Genomic DNA, 19,448 nt, shown 5'->3' with positions numbered 1-19,448 from the left:
ACTCATTCCCTCTTTCTCCTGTCTTGCGGGTGGCATCTCTTGGATTCAGAGAAGCAAGCCACATGTTGGAGATGGCAGAGCCTTTTTACTGTCCCTGTACTGTTAACATTGCCTCCTAGTCACACCATCATATTCACAGATGCCTTTAATACAGCAACCCAATTTGTGTTCATGAATCCATTACTTTCTCTATGTTTCAGGCAAAATAGTATAAAATATGCTCTTATCTTCAGAGAGCCCCAAGTTCCGCTTTAGTTCTCTCACTGTGTTTGTTTAGCTATTTGTGTGCTTGGGAATGGTTTCTCCACAGGTGTGCTTGGTAATGCTTTCATATCACAGGTGACACCCATGCCCCGGTACAGGTCCTGTGCAGCAGAATTGTATTCTAGGGATGAAGCCTTCTGTGCTTCGGGCTGCATCCCAGGCACCCAGGGCTGGTGATCTTGTACTGCACACCCTCAATATTACCAGAACAAGCTTTAGAAAAATAATAAGGGGCCGGCGCTGTGGCGTAGCGGGTAAAGCTGCCGCTTGCAGTGCTGGCATCCCATATGGGCACCGGTTCAAGTCTCAGCTGCTCCACTTTCAATCCAGCTCTCTGTTATGGCCTGGGAAAGCAGTAGAAGATGGCCCAAGTCCTTGGGCCTTGCACCCATGTGGGAGACCCAGAAGAAGTTCCTGGCTCCTGGCTTTGGATCGGTGCAGCTCTGGCCATCTGGGTAGTGCGCGCTCTCTCTCTCTCTTTCTCTGCCTCTCTGTAGCTCTGCCTTTCAAATAATTAAATAAATCTTTAATAATAAAAAAAATGAAAGTGGGGCTGGCGCCATGGTGCAGTAGGTTGATCTTCCGCCTTTGGTGTGGCATCTCATATGGGCGCCGGTTCGAGTCCCGGCTGCTCCACTTCCAATCCAGCTCTCTGCTATGGCCTGGGAAAGCAGCAGAAAGATGGCCCAAGTGCTTGAGAACCTGCACCCACATGGGAGACCCAGAAGAAGCTCCAGGCTCCTGGCTTCAGATTGGCGTAGCTCAGGCCGTTGTGGCCATTTGGGGAGTGAACCAGTGGATGGAAGACCTTTCTCTCTGTCTCTCCCTCTCACTGTGTGTAACTCTACCTCTCAAATAAATAAATAAATACATAAAATCTTAAAAAAGAAAGAAAAACATGAAGCCTGTGGCAGATCAGATCAGGAAAAGTGTTAGCTGGGAGGCAAAGTTTCCAATCCCGTAAGGAAATGGTAGAAATCTGTATTGGTTCAGTTTACTGAACACTCTGAATACCTCAGCTTTTCCACATTTGCCGCCCAGATATTCCAAGCCCTACCCCTCTTTCTCAAATTGACGCTCTTTCTTCCTGTCTCACATTTGCAATCTTTTCCTGAAAAGTAGAAAGGAAACAGAGGGAATTGAATTTTATTGACTGCCTCAACTGTGCAAAACAATGATTGAAAACTGGGTTTTGGAGGATGGCGTTTGGCTGAGTGGTTAAGATGTGCTTGGGACGCCGGCATCCCATATCAGAGTGCCTGCACTCTGTACTTCAATCCAGCTTCCCGCTAATGCACACCCTGGAAGCAGCAGGTGATGGCTCAAGTGCTTGGGTCCCTGTCATCCATGTGGGGGACCCGAACTGAGTTTCTGGCTCCTGGTCTGGTCCTTTGGGAATGAAGTAGCAGATGGAAGATCTCTGTCTGTCTGTCTGCCTCAGTCTCTCTGCTTTTCACATACATAAGTAAATAAATGAACAAGTGGAGGCTCTGGGGACAGAGAGAGTATGGTCTGAATTCCAGCTCCATGGCTTCCTAGGTCAGGCTTCGGTAAGTAACAACTTCAGTTTCCTCTTCTACAAAATAGGGGATGACAATGCCAACTTCAAAGCTTTCTGAATACGAAATAAAACGTCTAAATGCCTGGAATAGCCTGAGAGGGAAGTCGGCAGATGGCAGCTAATATTATCCATTCTGTTCTCATTTCTTGGTGACAGGTGCTTTACATACTTATCATCCCAATGAAATGGGCACGATAATTCTCAGTTTATAGACAACGACATTGAAGTTACAGATTGTGTGAGATGAAACAGATATTAGACTAAGCTGTTCTTCAGACGAAGACATTTCTGATGAAGTATTTACATCATGCACCACAATCTCAAAGTGAAGCAATATGGAGTGAATCTGAAGCCATAGCTGTTTGATTTGGAATTTTTTTGAGTCCATCCTACTTGGTATTTATGAGTTGTCATTCCTGATGGGTTATAATGGTCGTGGTAATGCTACCTGTCGCTCCCCGTCTTCGTGGAGGAACGACACAGGACCCTGCGCTGTTCTTTTGTCTGCTCGGCCCTCCCCGGGTTTGCTGCTGGTTCTTCCCGGGTTGGCTACCGTCCCTTCCACCTCCGTGGAAGGGCGGTTCCCCCTGCCACATTCCCCACTTCTGCGGGGGAGCGGCACACCGCTGGCCGGCTCTCTCGGGGGCTGCACAGGTGTTCCTTCAGATGTTCCCCTTAGATGTTCCTGGTGCATGCCGTCTCTCTCCTCCTTTATAGTCCTCTCCACCAATCCGTGCTCTGCTACCCACACGCCGAGTACGCTGCTCTCCTCCAATCAGGAGCAGGTCCTACAGTTTATTGGTTGAACTGGAGGCAGCTGCGTAGAAGCTGTTTCCCTTCTCAGCGCCATATTGTGGGAGAGCAGATGCATAGAATAAGTCTTAATTCCAGTAACTCAGTCCAGTCCGGGTTGCTCCCCACACTACCCACGATAACTTTTTTTTAAATCTATTTACCTATTTTCTTTTTATTTGAAAAGGAGAGAGGGAAAGAGACACAGAGATCTTCCATCTGCTGGCTCACTTCCCAAATGCCTGCATTAGTCAGGATGAAGACAAGTCTCCCACATGGCTGGCAGGAACCATCTGCCAGCTCCCAGGAAGCTGGTTTGGGAGCAGAGGATGCTGGACCCAAACCAGGTACTCCAACATGGCATGTGGGCATCCCAAGAGGTTAACCCAAATGCTGTGCTAAGCACCCAGCCCTGCACTACTTTTTTCTTAATATGATTTATTTATTTTACAGGTAGAGTTATAGACAGTGAGAGAGAGAGACAGAGAGAAAGGTCTTCCTTCTGTTGGTTCATTCCCCTCATGGCCGCTATGGCTGGCACTGCACCGATCCAAAGCCAGGAGCCAGGTGTTTCTTTGTGGTCTCCCATGCGGGTGCAGGAGCCCAAGCACTTTAGACCACCTTCTACTGCCTTCCTGGGCCACAGCAGAAAGCTGGACTGGAAGAGGAGCAACCAGGACTAGAACCTGGCACCCATATGGGATGCTGGAGCTGCAGGTGGAGGATTAACCAAGTGAGCCACGGCGCCGGCCCGGCACTAACTTCTAAGAATCAGCTTTTACCACCGACCTGGGTTATCTGCATGACTCTTCGAGATAAGGAAGACAGTCACAAATGCTGGGGAAGGAGGTAGTCCTCCCGCTGGCATTTCCCTTCCAGGTAACACAGACACTCTTTCAGTGGGCAGTCCTTCCATCTAACTCCGTTATATAACTCAGACAACTTGTCAGCTTTCTGTAGTTGGCCTAATAAATCAACTAGGTAAGGTTGCATTATTTTAAATACTGGATGTTCTGCGTAACTCCTATCTTAAAATTTATAATCTAGGGGCCAGTGCTGTGGCGTAGCAGGTAAAGCTCTGCCTGCAGTGCCGGAATCTATATGGGTACCAGTTTGAGTCCCAGCTGCTCCACTTCTGATCCAGCTCTCTGCTATGGCCTGGGAAAGCAACAGAAAGATGGCCCAAGTCCTTGAGCCCCTGCACTCATGCGGGAGACTGGGAAGAAACACCTGGCTCCTGGGTCCTGGCTTTAGATCAGCCCAGCTCCAGCCTTTGCAGTTGTTTGGGGAGAGAACCAGCAGATGGAAGACTCTCTCACTCTCTCTCTCTCTTTCTCTCCCTCTCTCTCCCTACCTCTCTGTAACTCTGCCTTTCAAATACATAAGAAATCTTCTAAAAAATTTAGTCTGCTGATGAGTCAACATCAAGGTGTCAAAACAGAGACCAACATAAGTGAACAGTACTATAATTAGACTGCAATATGCAATGGTTGAGTTGTAAATAAAATTCACAGCTTTCCTGGCATAATGATTTCTCATCATCCTGTGTTGTCCTTGCCCATTGAGAATATAAGTTTAACCGTCTTATACCAGGAGCAGGGCTCAGTCAGACTTGAGAGTTTCTAGTTCCCCACTTTCCCCCAGTTCCTCCATGTGGTCCATCCTGGGATATGCCTCCTACGACTGCCTCCTGGTGACACCTCCCAAGGGGACAGGTGGATACCATTTACTTGACTTGTCTCCAACATGGACTGCATAGAGAACCCCTCAGGGACCACCTCCAAGAGACAAGGTGACTGTGGAACTCCTGTCTACCTTCTGTACATGCACCAGTTAGGGCTCCCCACTGGAAACTGGTTAGGACCCAGCCAGACCCCAGTAAAGGCCTTAGCCCCACAGGACTCTCCCCAGCCTTGTTTGCTGGTTGGGATCCCTGTCACCTTCAAACTGTCCACCCACCTCAAGAGAGCCAAGACCAAACTGGAGAGAAACCAAAACGATTAACACACAGCCCGCAATCAAAGGGAACATCATTATCGGAAGAGAGGAAAGGTACAAGGGAAGCAATGCTTTTCCTTGTTCTAAGTTAGAGAACTCGCCACGGTACTTTACCTAAGATACAATGAAAGGCGCCTTCAGACTCATTCGCACAGCAGACACAGGAATGCCATTCCTTTGGTGTTTTCTTGCCATTTTGGGCAAAAGCTGAGGGCACAGCATAGGGGGAAGTTGTGCTTAGCTCTCAAAAACGTAGCACGTGGGCAATCGGAATATGCTCATAGCAGGACATTTTCCAAACAGTATTCCTAATACAGGGGACAGGTGATTCAAAGCTAGTTGGTGACTTCCACACTACAGTGAAATGGAGTTCCTGCAAGAGCCACCTGTCCCAAATCCCACCTCAGTCCATGGTTTCTTTTTTTAAATTTTTATTATTTTTAAATATTTATTTGAAAGTCAGGAAAGCCAGAAGCAGAACCAGAGAGAGAGAGAGAAAGATCTTTCACCAGCTGGTTCACTCCCCAAATAGCGTCAACCCCCTGGAAGGCTGGAACCAGGAGCTCCCTCCGGGTCTCCCATGTGGGTACAGGGGCCCCAGGACTTGGGCCATCTTCTACTGCTTTCCCAGGCCACAGCAGAGAGCTGGACCGGAAGTGGAGCAGCTGGGACTTGAACCGGCGCCCATAGGGGATGCCGGCACTGCAGGCAGCTGCTTAACCCACGGGGCGGCCCCAGGCTAGGGCTTATCAAGGCTCCGACCTCCGGGAAGGTCCAGTCCACCTGCAGAAGTCGGTGGGCTGGCGGACCCAGGGAGTAGCCTCCGCTGTTGCAGTCCAGGCATGGCTAACCCACAGCCTCGGGCTCTGAGACACGGGTGCAAAGCAGAGCCCCTCACGCAGCGGCCACACTTGCAGCCAAACCCGAGGAGGCAAAGCATTTTAAGTCACTCTGGCGTCCCACCTAGCACAGGGACCCCGGGGTCGGGCCCAGGGGGCGCGGTGAGGTGCCTCCCTTTGGGAAGTTCCCTTTAAGTATCCCAAAGCCTTGGAAAACTCGTCCTCCTCCGTACCGGACAGATGAGTTAATATCGCTGCAGGGAACAGGGGGCCTGCCCAGTACCACACAGCAGCAGTTCTCAGGGCCTGGGGCGACGAGGCCCCACGGCCGCGCGGGCGTGAGAGCCTGGCCGAGGGGGCGTGGCCTGGGCGGGGCGCCGTGCGCGTTCGCGGGCGCGCAGCCGAGCGGCGCCGGGCTGGGGCGGAGGGGAGCGGCGGGCCCGCGCCGTAAATAGACAACATGGCGGCTACAGTGGCGGCGGCCCCGGGGGCCCTGGGCGCTCTGCAGGCCGGCCGCAGCCGTTGGGTGGCCGCTGGCTGCGCGCAGCTGGGCCCTGGGCTGCGGCTGCCCGGCTCCTGGGCGGGCCGGCTCGCGGGGCCGGCTCGCGGGGCACTGGGCTGGGCGCCTGCGGCCAGGGGTTCCGCCCCGAGGAGGGGCTACAACTCTGAGGCGAAAACGGAGGAAGAGCTGCGGGTGCGGCACCTGGAGGAGGAGAATCGAGGTGAGGGGCGCGGGCGGCGTGGAGCCGGGGGCGGGGGCGGCTCCGCTCGGCCTCCGCACCCGCCGCAAGGTCGGGCCCCTCCCCGCCCCCACCCCCACCCCCACCCTCACCCCCACCTCCACCTCCACCCTGCCCGCTGCGGGCGTTTGGTTTTGCAGCTAGTCGGTGCAGGTAATGCCCGACCGCGTACTCGCGAGCGGCTTCCCTGACACTTGGCCGGTTCAGCGCGGCCGACTCGAGAGATGCAGCGTGCGCTCTCCGCTCCAGACGGGCCAAGGTCACTGCACTGGCAGGGGCGGGCCGCGCTGGCTTGCAGGTTTTGTGCTTGGCCGTGTAGCGGCTTCGTGTCAGGTCAGATGTTTGGAGGTAGAGTTGTGGAAGCTGCAGTGAGAACGCGCGTCGTGGTGCCTAAAGATCTCGGATGTGACGCTGGCCTCTTGTCCGTTTCATCCGACAAAGTTAGTCCTGGGGGAACTGTGCCACTGCAGGCGAACGGTTCTGAGCACTTAGGGGCTTGCTGTACTCCGAGGACCAGTTTGTGGGTGATGTTGAAAAGGGGCCACGAGGCTGGAAGGGACGGGTACTTAGCAATCCGATAAAGAGGGTAAGATTCGGAGGGAGTCCTTGGGTCGGTCCCTTTCGCTGGCAGCGTTGGGGTCCCCGTGGGCGGAATGGCAGCTCGCCCGGTGTATGACAGAGGACCAGGTGTTCGGTGTGGACATGCATACATCGAGCACCTTTGTCACTAAAGCAGAAGTGAGAAGTGAGTGAGTCACGATGGCGTCTTTTAGCGTAGTGAAGAGCCAGGGGATTAATGGGCTGTGCAAACTTTAAAGGCTTGGCGAGAGCAAAGGGCTGCGAAGATGCGTCTACCATGGGGAAGGGCAAGGCATACCCCAGAAAGCCGTGGATGATGCTGTCAGGGAGAATCCCTGGGCAGCCTCCCTGTGCCTCCACCCGAGTCGTGTAAAATAGGAAAGATAACGCCAACTTGATAGGGTTACTAGGAAGAAGAGATGCGATCCATACGCACTGCCACCCAGTATCCATCCCGCTGGAGGAGGCTGAGTTATTTCATCCCTTACTTGTTTGTTATTTCAGGTGGACAGGAGCTTGGTCCGAGGCTAGGGGATGTGAGCCTGTGGGGTGCATTTGGGAAGTACCGTGAGGCAGAGGTGGCTGTCCTGAGGCGGGTCAGGCAGGATAGTGAAAGCCAGCCGGGAGCTAGGCTGCCGCTGGAGTGGTTAGGGCTGTGGATGCCACATCTCGCGGAAGCTTGGTTGTGCTGGGTTTTCAGTTACATTAGTATGTAACTGAAATAATATAATAGTATGCAACGGTATGTTGGATGCAAAGGAATTGCAAGTACAGCTAGTAGTAGGCACTGTATTTTGGGGTTTTGTTATTTTTTCTTCTTTTGGTTTTAAATGAATGCAGATCGAAAGTAAACTTACACAAAATGTCCAAGAAAGTCTTTAAGTTAGGATCTGAATGAGCTGAAAGAGGAGGTACCAGAGCATAAAAGGTGATTTAGTGAATCCTGATGTTTTCAGATTATCTAAGATGTAGGAGTCAGTGATTTAGGCCATCGTGGTGTCTTAGAAAAAGTGGCCCAGGCTTTTTTCAGAGTTGGCTATCGATACCTGTGCTTCGCTTTACTGTGGAACCAGCAATAAGCAGTGTGAAGTGTACCAGGAGGTCAAGGATACTACTGGTGTAGCAATCTTGTCTTACAGGAGACGGGTCCGGAATTGACATTTTCAGCCGCCGGGAGGGACAGAGGAGCCTCAGACTGGGTTTACAGCCAGTGCACAGGTTTTATGCTGCTTTTGTTAAATTTATTCCTAAATATTTTGTTCTTTTTGGATACTTCTTTTAAAGGCAGAATGACAGAGAAAAAGAGAGAGAGAGAGAAACAGAGAGAGATCTTCCATCTGCTGGATTACTTCCCAAATAGTTGTAATGACTGTGGTGGCGTTAGGCTGAAGCCAGGATCCTGGAACTCAATCCTGGTCTCCCATGTGGGTGGCAGGAGCCCAAGCTTGGGCCATTTTCTTCTGCTTTCCCAGGCCATTAGCAGAGAGCTGCATTGGAAGTGGAGTAGCCAGGACTGCAACCAGCGCCCCTGTATGGGATTCCAGTGTTGCAGGTGGGGGCTTAAGCTCCTGCACCACAGTGCCAGCCCTGATATTAATAGTGTTGAGTGGACTTGTTAATGTTTTCTACATATACAAGGACATGTAGCTTGTAAATAATAATAATTTTATTTCGTTCTTTTCAATCTGAATGTCTTTTTTCTTTCTTTCTTGTTTTCTTTCTACTAGGGCTTTCTGTAACAGATTTGAATAAAGGTAATGAGAGTGGGGAGGTGTTGTGACTCAGCAGTTTAAGTTTCTGCTTGGGATAACTGTGCCCCATTTAAGGTGCCCGGGATTGAGTCCTGTCTCCATTTCTGATCCAGCCTCCCACTAATGTGCCTGAGAGGCAAGGGTCACTCAAGTACCTGAGGCCAAGACGTTCACTGGCTGGAGTTGCTGGCTTCTGGCTTTGGCCTGACCCAGCCTCAGCTTCTGTGGGCATTTGGGAAGTGAACCAGCAGATGGAAGACCTCCCTCTCTCTGTTGCTCTGCCTTCCAAATAAATAAACATTGAAAGTAAGTAGGGAGAGCCGGTATTGTTGTCTTGCTTCTGATCTTGCGGTGGGGTGGAGAGAGGTGAAGAGAATTAGGACTTTCATCATCAATCATTAGTGAGGGATTTTTTTTTTTGTAGATGCCCTTTATCAATTGGAGAAGGTCCTTTCTTTTTGTAGTTTGTAGAGTGTTTCTTTGTTGAATTTTGTCAAATGCTTTTCCTGAGTTTGTTGAGATGGTCATATGATTTTTCTTATTTAGTCTGCTGATGTGATGGAGTATGTTAAATGATTTTCAAATATTGACTCAGTTTTGCATACTTAGAGTAACCGCACATGGCTGTGGTATATGATTGTTTTTATATATGATTGGGTTTGATTTGCTAATTTTATGTTGAAAATTTTTGCATCCATGTTTTTGAGAGATAATGGTCTTTGGTTTTTCATTCTTGTAATATCTTTGGTTTTGGCATGAGGATAATGCCAACCTCATGGAAGTGTTCTTTCTGCTTCTGTTTTTTGGAAGACATTTAAGAGGAATGGGATCATTTCTTTGATATTTTGGTAGAACCTATCTGTGAAATCATCTGTTTCTGAAGCCATTTGTTTGGGAAGCTTATTAATTCCCAAGTTATTTTTTATTAGAGAGAGAGAGAGAGAGAGAGAGAGATCTTTCATATGTTGGTTCAGCTAATTCAAGGCCTACAGCTCCTGGGCTGGATCAGGCTGAATTCAGGAGTCAGGAACTCATTCTGGGTCTCCCCCAAGTGCTTGAGCCATCACTTGCTGTCTTCTGGGATCTCCATTAGCAGGAAGCTGGAATCCAAAGCAGACCCCAGACTCAAAATCTGGGCACTCTGATAAGGAATGCAGGGGTCTTAACCACTGTGCCGAATGCTTACCCCACTTACTAATTATTGATTCAACTTCTTTAACAGATAACAGGCCTGTGCATTCTGTTTCTCCTTGTATGAGTTGTGGTACATCAGATCTTTCAAAGAATTGGTCCATTTCATCTAAATGATCATTTGTGGCCATTGAATTGTTTGTATTTCTTTATTATGCTTATCGTATTCGTGGGATTCAGGAGTGATGACCAAACCCTTTTCATTTTTGATATTAGTGATTGCAGCAAGTCTGGCTAGAGGCTTATCAACTTGCTGAAGTTTTTAAAGAACGTTTTGGTTTTGTTGATTTTATCATTAATTTCTTGTTTTCAACTTTATTGATTTCTGCTAATTTTTATTTCTTTTTGTCCTGATTACTGAATTCAGTTTTTTTTAGCTTTTTATTGTGGAAGGTTAGATCAATGATTTTTGATCTTCCTAATACATGCATCCAGTAGTATAATTTTTCTTTAAGCAGTGCTTTTTGCCACATCCCACAAGTTTTTAGATTACATTTTAATTTTCAATTAGTTACAAATATTTAAAAATTTCTCCTAAGACTAATTTCATCACTTATGCATTATTTATAAGGGCCTTTAAAATTTCCAAGTATTTTGGTATTTCCAGCCAACTATTAAAGGTTTGTAGCTTATTTTGATGGTGGTCTGAGAGCACACTTTGTATGATTTCTTTTCTTTTAAATAGTTTGGGTGTGTTTTGGTCTAGAATGTGATCTCTGGGAATGCTCGCTGTGAGCTACTGAAGAAATGTGTTCTGCAACTGTTGAATAAAGTATTCTGTGTTCAGTTTGCTCCACTATTCAGTTAGATCTAGCTGATGGTTGGAAGTGTTTCAACTTTACCCTTACTGATTTTCTGCCTGCTGAATCTATTAATTAATAATAGAAGTACATTGAGACCGGCGCCGTGGCTCACTAGGCTAATCCTCTGCCTGCAGCGCCGGCACCCCGGGTTCTAGTCCTGGTTGGGGCGCCGGATTCTGTCCTGGTTGCTCCTCTTCCAGTCCAACTCTCTGCTATGGCCCGGGAGTGCAGTGGAGGATGGCCCAGGCGCTTGGGCCCTGCACCTGCGGGGGAGACCAGGAGAAGCACCTGGCTCCTGGCTTTGGATCGGCGCAGCGCCGGCCGTATTGGCCATTTGGGGGGTGAACCAACGGCAAAGGAAGACCTTTCTCTCTAACTCTGCCTGTCAAAAAAAAAAAAAAAAAAAAAAAGGAGTACATTGAAATCTACACCTGTAATAGTGGATTTGTCCATTTCTCTTTACGGTTCTTTTAGTTTTTAATTCACATAATTGTATGGTCCATTGTTAAGTGCAGCAACATTAAGGATCATTATGTATTGTTGGAGAAGTGGCCCCCTTTTCACTGTGTCATGCTCCTCTATCCCTGAGTCCATTTGCTCTGAAGTGAGCGCTCTCTGAGTTCATATAGCTATCGAATCGCGATTCCGGCTTTCTTACTCAGTCTGCATCTTTATATTTAAAGTGGGTTTCTCAGGTGTGACATATATTGGGTCTTGTTTCTTGACAGAGTGCTCGGAGTTTCTTTCAGTATTGTTTCTTTTTCTCCTTTTTCTGTTTTCTATTCTTTTTCTGCCTTGTCTGGTTTTCATCAAGCGTTTCATATTATTTTATTTTCTCTCATTTCAGCATGTCTTTTTTTTTAGTGCTTACCTTAAAATTTGCAATGTACATTTATAGTGAATCCAAGTCGACTTCCAAGCAACACTATACTGCTTCCTGGTAGTAAAATGTTAGAGCAGTCTCAGTTTCTACCTCCTGTCCCCTGTGTCATTGCTGTCTGCCTTCTCCTTCCTGTAAGGTGTAATTACTTAATATATTGTTGCTGCTGTTTTGAAGAAATTGTTATCTTTTTGGTCACTTAAGAAGTATGAATCAAAAAGAGTTTTGAAATTTAGTAGGTTTGTTAGCAGTGGTATGTGTATAGTAATTAATCTGCTGTTTTTATTGTAGGGTAGATCAGATGGGAAAATACATTGTCAGGGGACCAGGCTTGCTATCATGACGGAAGGAAGGAAAGTACAAATGTGTAGCCAGGGAAGATAAGAAAGAATCCTGTTTTGCTGCATTTGAGTTAGAGCTGTTAGGATGAAGTCATGGTTTCTAATCGAAAAACCCTAAGTGCGTTAATCATATAATATACATTTTGGGTCTAAAAGGAATAATCTTCCAGAAGCAGTGATGATAGCTGATCCCTGGGTCATGGTTTCTAAGTACAGTTTAGTTTGCCAGGTCTGCTACAGGGAAAGAGTAAAGGGGAACGTGGGCTATCTTTTTGGGTCAGCAGTCCAGGAGTGCTCAAGTACTAAAGGTCAAAGAAAGGGGCTTATAAAGGCTCCCCCAGGCTCTAGATAGGGTGATGTGAGCATGAAAATGTATAGTGGTGGTAAAGGCTGCTAGCACTTTGAATAAGGAATCGGTGATGCTCAAAAGTAAGAGTGTGTGTGTGTGTGTGTGTGTGTGTATGAGAGAGAGAGAGAGAGAGAGAGAGAGAGAGAGAGAGAGAGAGAGAGAGAGAGAGAGAGAGAGAGAGAAACTTGTTTTTAATGGGAGAATGGAGGTGGAACATCACCGTTTTGGAACCAGCAAGGTAATAATGAAGTAATTATCATGGCAGTGCAAGGTGAGATCTGGATCCTTTGTCTTTCTCCAATCGGTACCCAGCTGTCCCAACGCTATTTGTTCCTTGTTATCCCACTGATTTGAAAGTCTTATAACTACACTTTTATTATAAACTAAATTTCCATCTGAACATTTTATTCTGTTTCTGTATCCCTGTGTTGTGCTCCAATGTTACTCTAATTCCTGAAGTGCTGTTTTTTTTTTTTTTTTTTTTTTTTTTTTTTAAACAGGCAGAGTGGACAGTGAGAGAGAGAGAGAGAGAGGTCCTCCTTTTCCATTGGTTCACCCCCACAATGGCCGCTGCAGCCGGCACACTGCACTGATCCGAAGGCAGGAGCCAGGTACTTCTCCTGGTCTCCCATGGGGTGCAGGGCCCAAGGACCTGGGCCATCCTCCACTGCACTCCCGGGCCACAGCAGAGAGCTGGCCTGGAAGAGGGGCAACCAGGACAGAATCCGGTGCCCTGACCGGGACTAGAACCCGGTGTGCTGGCGCCGCAAGGCGGAGGATTAGCTTATTGAGCCGTGGCGCCGGCCTGTGTTGTGTTTTAATATATAGTAGAGCTGGTTCTTCCCTCCTACACCACTGTTCTTTTTTGTTTTCTGTGCTCTTCTTGCATTGTTATTTTTCTACATAAATTTTAGAATCTTCATGTATAATTTCAGAACTTGAATTGGGTTTTCTGTTTAAATAAGGGAGATACTTGTGAGATTATTTTTTGCTATATAGGAAATAGGAACATGAATGATATGTGTTATTTGTTCACTTCCACTGTTTTTTTTTTTTTTTTTTTTTAAGAGGAGTTCTACAAAGCCTCTATCAGTAGGATTTGCACATTTTTGGCTAAGCGTAGCCCTGGGTCATCCCCCCTGCTCCCTTGCCTATTTTCTGGATAATAAAAATGGAGGGTTTTCTCCTAAGGTATCTTATGAGTGCTTGTCTACCTCCATCTCTCCCATCCTGAAATAGTAACTTCATTTCTCTTGGAGGATGCTTTTTGTTTTTTATTTAATTCTTTTGTGTTTTCAAGGTTTATAGTCATCATCTGGTAATGAATTTCCAAGTTGTTTCTAAGGTTTGGCTAATATAAAAATTGCTGAAATTCTTGTGCACATCTCATTTTGTTCAGGTGCAGGAGTTCCAGGTCATTTCAGTGTATTTGCAGTGTATGTTACAGTACTTTGTCAGTTTTTCAGGGACCTAGATTATTTATGTGGTTTATCAAAAGTATTCTGTCAGTGATTTTACATAGTTTACATAGTTTATACATAGTTTCTTAAGTAATAGTTGAATCAGTGAAATTTGCAGAATTTTAAATTTATTGTTAATTTAAAAAATCTTATTTATTATATTTATTTGAAAAGAGGAGAGATAGGGAGATAGAGAAACAGATAGAGGTCTTCCATCCATTGGTCCATTCACCAAGTGGCTGCAACAGTTGGGGCTGACCCAGGCTGAAGACAGGAACACAGTCTCAGTCTCCCACTTGGGTGTCAGAGACCCAAGCACCAAAGCCATCACTTTAATGCCCTCAGCTGTGCATTAGGAAACTGGAATGGGAAGTGGAGCTAAGACTTCAGTGCAGGTGCTTTGCTATGGAATGTGGGAGACTCAAGCTGCATTTTTTTTTAAAAAAAGATTTATTTATTTATTTGAAAGGTAGAGTTACAGAGAGAGGGAGAGACAGAAAAAGAGAGAGATGAGATGGTCCATCCACTGGTTCACTCCCCAGGTGGCCGCAATGGCCAGGGTTGGGTCAGGCTGAAGCCAGGAGCCAGGAGTTTCTTCCTGGTATCCTATGTGGGTGGCAGGGGCCCAGGGACTTGGGCCATCTGCTGCTGCTTTCCCAGGCCATTAGCAGAGAGCTGGATCGGAAGTGGAGCAGCCAGGACAGGAACTGGTACCCATGTGGGATGTGGCATTGCAGGCTGAGGCTTTACCAGCTATGCCACAACACCTGCCCCTAGAGCAACATTTTCACTGCTGTGCCAAATGCTGCCCTATGCAAAAATTTTAAAAGTAAGGAAATTATACACAGTCATGTTGAAATGTAAAGAAGAAAGCATCCTACTTTCATGCCATTTCATCAGAATTAAAGATTTTAAACATCTCCTGAATCACTGCTGTGAATGATAGTTTAATTCATTGTCTCTCAGACTTGTTTTTATAGACAGTATCTGGGTCTCCTGTTGGTGTAAGATGAGATGTGTGCTGTTCTGTTTTCTTTTCTGCTTTTTAGTTTCTGGAATTTATTAGTTTAGGTTGCTTTTTATGTGAACAGGAGAGAGAGGGAGGAAAGGGAGGAGGGGGAAGAGAGAGAGCTGAGAGAGGAGGGAGGAGCTAGATAGGTAGATATCTTCCACCTGCCTGTTCACTCCCCCAAATTCGCATAGCAGCCAGGGCTAAGCCAAGGCAGGAGCTGATGATTCCATCCAGATTTACTGCATGGGTGTCAGGGATCTAAGCATTTGAGCCCTCAACTGTTGCCTCCCAGGGTGTGCATTAGCAGGAAACCTGGAGGGAAGCCAAGGTGGCACTCTGACCCAGGCACTCTGATAAGGGATGTAGCTGCTCAGCCTGCTGTACCACAATGCCTGCCCCAGTTGCTAGCATTTATAACTTTGTTTTTATCATCAAGGTTTATGATAATTGCATTTTGTTCTCATCTGAATTGTTAAATGTCTTACCTCAAAATTGAATATATATAATGCTTATAATATTGTTGATAATTATGTTGATATTGTGGTTGAAGGGGTATTAATTTTTTTTTACTCTAGGCTGTTTTCATGCACAATGAGAAGCATGCTAAGTGCTGACACAAATAAGGTGCACAAAGTGATCAAATGTATTTAAAAGGTGGGAAAGTGAACATATACACGTGTGAGCATGGGTTGCCTCACACAGAGAAATACCCATCAGGAGTGGGCAGTGGGGCAGAGGGTTTCCCCCGAAGGGAGTAGGGGTGGTGGAGGGGAGGCAGAAAGAACACTTGGCAGCCCTCCAGCCATGGTCTGCAGTAGAAGAGAGCCTCCCTCGCAGTTGTTGGCCTCCTCTGTGAGTTGGGGTGGTGCCTCTCCGGCAGGGAGCCCTCTGAGAATTATACGGCCCCTTCACAAGTTCCATGTGGAGCTCAGGATCTATGTTTTCATGGCGTCCCCTCTAGGTCCTGGATGCAGCAGATGCATCCTGGGAAAGGGGCATTTTGATTGATAAGTAGGAGGATGGAATTACATGGGGGCTTTGTGACTTCTAGCTCAGCAGTCTCCTGCTTATTTATCCTACATTAGTACCAACTGCAGCATATCCCTGGACGTGGTCTACTGCTCATCTCCATTACTAAAAACTGAAACTTAGGTACTGTCATCTCTGCAGTAGCCTCAGTTTCCCTTCTTTTTGGTAAATTGATGTGACAATTTCATAACACAAAATTGACCATTTTTAAAAAAGATTTATTTTTATTTATTTGAAAGAATTACAGAGAGGCAGAGGCAGAGAGAGAGAGAGGTCTTCCATCTGCTGGTTCACTCCGCAGATGGCTGCAATGGCTGGAGCTGCACCGATCCAAAGCCAGGAGCCAGGAGCCTCCTCTGGATCTCCCCTGTGGGGAGCAACTGAGACTAGACTAAGTTACTGGAATTAAGACTTATTCTATGCATCTGCTCTCCCACAATATGGCACTGAGAGAGAGACTAAACATCCTCTACGCAGCTGCCTCATCAGTTTGACTGATAAGCTGCAGGAGCTGATCCTGCTCCTGATTGGAGGAGAGCAGCATGCTCGGCGTGTGGGCAGCAGAGTTGGGATTGGTGGAAGAGGACTATAAAGGAGGAGAGAGACAACATGCACCAGGAACATCTATCTGAAGGAACACCTGAGGAACATCTGAGCAGCCCCCGAGAGAGCCGGCCGGTGGTGTGCCGCTCCTCCACGGAAGCGGGGAAAGTGGCGGGGGGGGGGGGGGCGCCCCTCCATGGAAGCGGGGAAAGCGGCGGTGGGGGGTGAGGTGGGGGGTGGTGCCGCCCCCTCCACGGAGGTGGAGGGGCCTGCAGCTAACCCGGGACAGCGTTGTTCCTCCACGAATGAGGGAACGGCAGCTAACCCTGGAAAGAGCCGAGCAGATAAAAGAACAGCGCAGGGTCCAGTGTTGTTCCTCCGTGAATGGGGGAGCGACACTCCCCTGCGGGTGCAGGGGCTCAAACACTTGAGCCATCTTCTACTGCTTTCCCAGGCCACAGCAGAGAGCTGGGTTGGAAGAGGAGCAGCCAGGACTAGAACCAGTGCCCATATGGAATGCTGGCGCCACAGGTGGAGGATTAACCTAGTGTGCCATGGCGCTGGCCCCAAAGATTTATTTTTATTTATTTGAAAGAGTTACAGAGAGAGGTAGAGACAGAGAGAGAGTCTTCCATCCGTTGGTTCACTCTCCAGATGGCCACAATGGCTGGAGCTGCGCCGATCCGAAGCCAGGAGCCAGGAGCTTCTTCCGGGTCTCCCACGTGGGTGCTTGGATCATCTTCCACTGCTTTCCCAGACCATAACAGAGAGCTGGATCAGAAGTAGAACAGCCAGGACTTGAACCAGTGCCATATGGGATGCCGGCGCTTCAGGCCAGGGCTTTAACCTGCTGTGCCACAGCGCTGGCCCCCAAATTGACCATTTTAACGTTTTCAAGTGTCCTATTAGCCTTTTGTTTATCTACCATCTAAAAAAAGTTTTGGTTTATTTATTTTATTTACTTGAAAGGCAGAGAGTAAGAACAAGAAAGAGAGCTTCCGTCTGCTGGTTCAAACCCAAGTGCTTGCAGCAGTTAGAGGTCAGGCTGAAGCTGGAGTCAGGAACTTCATCCAGATCTACCATGTGGGTGGCAGGGTCTATATACTTGAACCATCATTTGCTGTCTCCCACATTGCTTATTAACTTAACCTACTTCCACAGTACCTACTCCTCTACCATGTTTTTTTTTTTTTTTTTTTCTTAAGGTTTATTTCTTTATTTGAAAGCAGAGTTACAGAGAGACGGAGGCCTTCCATCTGCTGGTTCACTCTCCAGATGGCCACAATGGCTGGAGCTGGACCAAGCCAAAGCCAGGAGCTTCTTCACTTCCAGGTCTCTCATGTGGGTGCAGGGGCTCAAGGACTTGGGCCACCTTCCACTGCTTTCCCAGGCCACAGCAGAGAGCTGGACCGGAAGAGGAGCAGCTGGGATGCTAACTGGTACCCATACGGGATGCAGGTACTGCAGGCGACAGCTTTACCTGCTATGCCATAGCCCAGCCACTTCACCATGTTTTACAACCAGAACTGATACCTCAGCACTGATCTCTAATTCTAAAACATATTCATTACTCCAAAACAAACACCCAAATACCTTCATCTGTCCCTCCTTACTCCCTTCTCCCTTCAGCCTCTGGAAACCACTTTATCTTCTATCTTTATTGATTCACCCTAGAAATAGAATTCCACAATAAATGCTTTTTGTGTCTTGTCTATTCAGTGTACTTTCAAGGTTCTCTGTGTTACAGGGTATGTCAGTACTTGATTCTTTTTTGTGGCTGAAGAATATTCTGTATGACTGTACTCTTTTTGACGTTATGAATCTTTTTGAATATTTGTGTGTAGTTTGTTTAATTGTAATAATTTTATGTTTTACTTTTGGAGGAACCCCAATGTGTTTTCGTTAGCCAGCTGTGTCAATTTACATTTTTGTCAGCGAGGTATGAGAACTCCTGTTTCTCCTGTCCTTGCTAGACACTTTTTTTCTTATTTAAGCAAAAAATTGTGAAAGTCATCCTAGTGGGTGTGAAGTGAAAATGCATTGTGATTTTGATTTCTGTTTCCCTGATGACTAACCATGGACATTATTTCAAGTGCTTCCTAGGCATTTGTTTATATTTGGAGAAATGGCTGTTCAAGGTCTTGGTTCATTCTTAATTCAGTTTTTTTCTGTTGTTGTTGTTGTGAGTTGTAAGAATTGTTTATAACATGGCTATTAGCAGCTGTATGGTTTGCAAATATTTTCTACTCTTCTGTGGACTTTCTTTTTACTTTCTTCACACTTTTGGTGAAGTCTAATTTATCTTTTTCTTCTTTTTTGCTTGTGCTTTGGGTGTTTTATACACACACACACATATATATAAATATATACATTTTACTCATTTGAAATGAAGAGAAGAAATAGGAGAGAGAAACAGAGACAAAGGTCTTCCATCCACTGGTTCACTCTCCAGATGCCCACAGTGGATGGAAGGCAGGAGCCTGGAACTCCGTCTGGATCTCTCCTAAGGATAGCAGAGACGAAGGTGCTGTAGCTACCAGCTGCTGTCTCTCAGAGTGGGCTATCAGGGAGCTGGACTCAGAAGTGGAGCTGGGCCTTGAACCCATGCACTCTGATGTGGGATGTGAGCATTCCACGTGGCATTTTCAGCCCCGTGCTGATGAGCTGCCCTTTGATTTTGTATTTGAGAAACTGTTGCCTAATCCAAGGCTCTGAAGATTTATACCTGTTTCTCCTTCTACAGGTTTTATAGTTTTACATTTGTGTCTTCTATCCATTTTGTGTTAACTTTTGTGTAGAGGAAAGTGTCCAACTCCATTCTTTTACTAACCTAGTTTTTCCTGCCACCATTTGTTGAAAAACTGTTTTGTTGCTATTGAATTATCTTGGCATCCTCATAGAAAACCCAGTGTTTGTAAGTGTAAGGCTTTATTTCTGCACTCTCACTTTTAGTCTGTTAATCTATACTTCTGTCCTTATACCAGCACCACATTGTTTCATTGTAATTTTGAAATCAGGAAATGTGATTCCTCCAACTTAGTTCTGTTTCAAAATTGTTTTTCATTATTCTGGGTCCTTGTTTATCAGTTTGTCCACTGCCAAAAAAAAAAAAAGAGCCATTTGAACAGTTTGAATTTAATTGTGGTAAATAGATCAATTTGGGAAGTGTTGCATCTTAATATTAAATCTTCTGTGAACATAAATGTTTTTATTTAGATCATCTTTAATTTTTTTCAATGATGTTTTATAGTTTTCAGGGTGATGTTGAACTTTACTGATTAAATTTATTCTTCAGTATTCTATTCTTGGAAAATTA

At 46.5% G+C, this 19,448-nt stretch overlaps 1 protein-coding gene and 1 long non-coding RNA gene across 16 annotated transcripts in view; one reads left to right on the top strand and one right to left on the bottom strand.

The window, feature by feature from the left end:
• Positions 1–4,693: 4,693 nt before the first annotated feature.
• On the bottom strand, positions 4,694–5,824 carry LOC149128664 (uncharacterized). The gene is made up of 2 exons (XR_016222986.1): positions 5,688–5,824; positions 4,694–4,822 (listed from the first exon to the last, which is right to left on the bottom strand). It is a non-coding gene; the product is annotated as an uncharacterized LOC149128664 (long non-coding RNA).
• Positions 5,825–5,848: 24 nt separating this feature from the next.
• AUH (AU RNA binding methylglutaconyl-CoA hydratase) overlaps positions 5,849–19,448 on the top strand; it is a 162,584-nt gene continuing 148,984 nt past the window's right edge. For 3 of the 15 annotated variants that reach the window (XR_016222981.1, XR_016222982.1, XM_089316010.1), the window contains exon 1: positions 5,851–6,176. Coding sequence is in view for 12 of the 15 variants with exons in the window: in XM_089316010.1 (XP_089172136.1) it covers positions 5,915–6,176 (262 nt within the window). In the remaining 3 variants the exon portion in view is untranslated. Of the gene's footprint in view, positions 6,177–6,316; positions 6,635–19,448 lie in introns of those variants that run through there. The other 12 variants (XM_089316013.1, XM_089316025.1, XM_089316031.1 and 9 more) reach the window with 9 other exon arrangements.

Source organism: Oryctolagus cuniculus, chromosome 1 (genome assembly GCF_051225735.1).
Source record: "Oryctolagus cuniculus isolate XC-2025 breed Fujian yellow rabbit chromosome 1, ASM5122573v1, whole genome shotgun sequence".
NCBI lineage: Eukaryota > Metazoa > Chordata > Mammalia > Lagomorpha > Leporidae > Oryctolagus > Oryctolagus cuniculus.
The sequence above is the reverse complement of the archived record's forward strand: the minus strand, read 5'-3'. Positions and strand labels throughout refer to the sequence as shown.